This window comes from Remersonia thermophila, chromosome 6 (assembly GCF_042764415.1).
Source record: "Remersonia thermophila strain ATCC 22073 chromosome 6, whole genome shotgun sequence".
Classification (NCBI taxonomy): Eukaryota; Fungi; Ascomycota; class Sordariomycetes; order Sordariales; family Chaetomiaceae; genus Remersonia; species Remersonia thermophila.
Genome location: NC_092222.1, coordinates 565,817 through 569,427, shown reverse-complemented (window position 1 = coordinate 569,427; position 3,611 = coordinate 565,817). Strand labels below are relative to the sequence as shown.

Here is a 3,611-nt window from a genome sequence, read left to right as displayed (position 1 = left end):
TCAAGTGGCAGCCGTAGACCCCCCTTCTGCCTTGGCCCCAACGGTGGCCGGGGCAGCGGCGGCGCTCTGGCTTCCGGATCCTGTCCCAGCAAGAGCCGCTTGCAACGTCGCGTAAAGTTTCGCATCCTGTGCGCTGTCGGGTGTCGAGTGATGGTTCGGCGGGATCGGAGGCGTTGGCAACGGCTGCTGAATCTGCGTTGGCGTCTGCGTCTGCGTCGGCATTGGCGCGTGGACCTGGGGAGACGGGCGGGGGATCTGGGGCTGCTGCATCTGTTGGGTCGGCGGCTGTTGTGCCTGCGCTTGCGGCTTCGGCGGCAGAGGCGGAGGAGGTGCCTGTTGAGGCGCTTGCTGTCGTTGTGGCGCCGCTTGCTGTCCGAGGCCTGGCTGCGGCGTGGGGACCGCGGTCGTCGGACCGGGTTGCGGAGCGGCAGGGGGCCGCGGCGCCGTGTGTGCCGGCTGAGGCGCCGCCGGATGGGGCTGGGCCGGAAGCGAGGTTCTTTGCAGCGGGACCTGCGCTTGTCCGGGCAACGGCGCGTGAGTCTGCGGCGCCCGAGGCGTAGGCGGCAGCTGCGGGGCCTGCTGCCCCGGAGGCTGGGTGGGGAGCGATGGGCGGGGGCCCTGTGCGGGGACCCCGGCAACCTGCTGCGGGCCCTGCGGTCGCGGTTGTTGAGCATGCTGCATCGGCTGAGGCTGTCCAAGCTGCGTGGTCTGCGGCAACGGCTGCAGGGGAGGCAGCGGTGCCCTCGGCTGCACCGAAGACCCGGGCCCCGGAGCCGGCTGGATCGGAGGGAACGTCCCGACCTTGGAGGCGCCGGGCTGCGTCCCTGGCTCCGTCTTGATCTGGGGCGATATGGGCACGGCTGGATGCGGAGCGCCGTTGCCGGCCATGTGGCTCGGCCCTGGTCCCGCGGGAGCGCCGGGAGCCCCCGGAGCTCCGGGGTAGGGGACGGCGGGGCCGGCTCGGTTCGGCTGGGCGCCGGGATGCTTGTTCTGCAGCCCGCCTGCCAGCGTCATGATGCCCTGGATCCGCGCTTGCTCCTCCTCGAGGTTCATGCGGGCCTTTTCCTCGGCCTCCTTGCGGGCCGCCTGGCCAGGAGCCCGCGTCTTGAGCTCGCCCGTGACGCTCTGAAGATAGTAAGGCATCTCCGAGTTGGTCTTGAGGAAGAAGAGCTTGAGGTTCCTGGCCTTGTCCTTCAGCTGGACCTGGGTGCGCTCCTTCAAAATGTCCGAGATGGTGCCGTTGGGGCCAAACAGCGACAGGATCTGGCTCCAGTGAGGGCCCTTGACCATGTCCAGGCCAGCCATGAGCGCCTTCTCCTCTTCAGGTGACCACGGCCTCCTCGTCGAGTGCAGCCCCTCGCGCCGCGTCGTGTTGGCCGACTTGGCGGCGGCCGCCTGACGCGCCTTTTCGTACAGAGCAGCCGTCGGCATGGACTGGTTCGGCGGCAGGATCTCCCCGTTGGCCGTGACCGTCGGGGCCGGGGCCTGCCCGTACGCATTGTACGGCTGGGTTGGGACGTGGTGCGTGGCTGGAGCCGCATGCCCGTGCATTGCGGCTGTCGGCTGCGGCGCTGCCATGTTGGGAATCCCGTGGGGAGCCACGGTGGGTTCGGTCCTGAGGGACTCGGAGATGAGCGAGGCCAGGTTTTTGCCGTCGATCCCCGGCGGCGCCTCGACGGAGGCGTCTTGCTCTGGCCACTGGGGCTTCAGCTCGGGGTGGTTGGAGAGCGACTCCTCGATCAGCTTCTTGAGCTCTAAGCCATCGTTCCCCGGTGCCGTCTCGGAGGAAGCCCCGCCTTGGGGCTCGGGTTTGATGTGCGCGCCGCTTGTCTCGTGAGGGGCGAGGTTCGACGTGGCAGACTGCAGCAGAGCGGCCAGATTGTCCTGCTCCTGCGGTGCCGTGGATTCCCTCGGAATGCCATCCTCCTCGCTCAGCGGGATATTGACGCCGTACTTTTCCGCATAGTCGACGACGATGGGAAGATGGTTCTGGAGGAAGAGGCTCAGCATGTCGGTGAACCGCGCCGGAGAGGACTGCTCCTCGAGGAACTCTATACGAAGACGGGTTAGCGGAGCGACAAGGAGCCAGCCATCCTTGGCTCGGGTCATGGCTTACTCTTGATGGGCTCGTCGGCCGCGCTCTGCACGAGCTGCTCTCTCCTCTCCCGCAGCTTGGCCACGAGACCTTCTTCATCAGGGCTGAGGGACACTTCTCCGCTTCGCTGCCTCAGCACCTGGTCGTAATCGGCGGGGAACAAGGCATCAAGAAGCTGGGACACGGGCTGGGGCTGGTTGGGCTGCTCGAGGGCGGCCAGCAGCAGACGGGTCTTGAGGGAGACGAGAAGGTCGGTAAGCGATGCGCGGTATTCGCCGTCCTCGGGGATGAAGATGGAGAAGAAGGCATCATGCACGTCCTGGACCGACACGTCGTGCGCCCCAAACACGCTCAAGGCGGTGGCGGCCAGGTTGGACATGCGGATCGTCTCGCGGTCCTCCGAGTCGGAAATCTCGAGCTCGTCAGCGGACAGCAAGGGCTTGGAGTCCGAGAAGGCCCGGCGCGTTGCCCAGAGCATGTCCCTGAGCATGATGTAGGACCGACGGAACTCGGACTGGGCGTCAGCCAGCAAGGCCTCGGTCTCGGCGCGCGGCTGCTGGGACAGGCGGAGAAGGATCTGCACCGCGATGTTGCCCAGGACGGGAAGGCTCATGGAGCGCATGACGTAGAAGGGGTTGCTGGACACCTTCATGATCCTCTGTGCAGCCTTTTCCAGATCGGATGTGGTGCTGGCCGGGGGAGGAGGCCGGGCGGGAGGAGCGTCTGGCATGGCGGCGTCTGCGGGCTCGGGCTTGGACTGCTGCTGGTCAAGGCTGGCCAGGGCCATGTTCAGCATGGCGGCAAGGTCGAGGTTGGTCGTCGCCGCGGCGGCGTCCTGAGATGGCGGTTGTTCCGCCTGGGCTACGCGCTGGCGCTTGGCGGCGTTATCGTCAGGGCCATCCGCGCTTCTTGGCCGCTTGGGGGATCTCGGTGCCGACGCATCTTGTAAGGTTGGCACGGCTGCTGCCGCCGGGGGTTGGACGACCGCGGTGGGAGCGTGGGAGGATGGTGGGATTTGGGGCAGAGGCTGCTGACAGGTCGGCGGGGCAGGGGGGGCTGGAACGCTTGCGCTTGCAACGGACACCGGAGGGACGGTATTGGTAAGGGTAGGAGGGATCGAAGCAGGCTTGACACCGGTGGGGACAGCGGCAGCGGGTGCGGCGGCAGCGGGTGCGGCGGCGGGTGCGGCAGCGGGAACGGGGGCTGGGGCAGAGGGTTGAGCAGGAAACGGAACGGGGATCTCGGCGGGAACGGCCGTGGGTTCCGGGGCCGGAGCCGCAGCCGCAGCCGGAGCCACGGCCGGAGCGGGGCCCGCGGTGGTCGGAGGCAAGGTTGTTGCCAGCGTCGAGAGAAGGGCCGGGATCGCGTCGTCGGTCGCAGCCGGCGCCGGGGAGCGTACGGGAGCGGGAGCGGGAGCGGGAGCAGGGGCGGGAGCCGGAGCCGGGTCCTCTGGCTGGGGCGGAACCATGCCCAACGCGGCGAAAAGGTCCGCCTCTACCTGCGACATGTCGGCCAT

General features: G+C 68.2%; 1 protein-coding gene across 1 annotated transcript; it reads right to left on the bottom strand.

Annotated features, from left to right (window-relative positions):
- Positions 1–3,611, bottom strand: VTJ83DRAFT_6329 (uncharacterized protein; the record flags this gene model as incomplete). The annotated part of the gene is made up of 2 exons (XM_071013028.1): positions 1–2,051; positions 2,117–3,611. The coding sequence occupies 2 exons, from the start codon at positions 3,609–3,611 to the stop codon at positions 1–3; spliced, it is 3,546 nt and encodes a 1,181-aa protein (XP_070863956.1).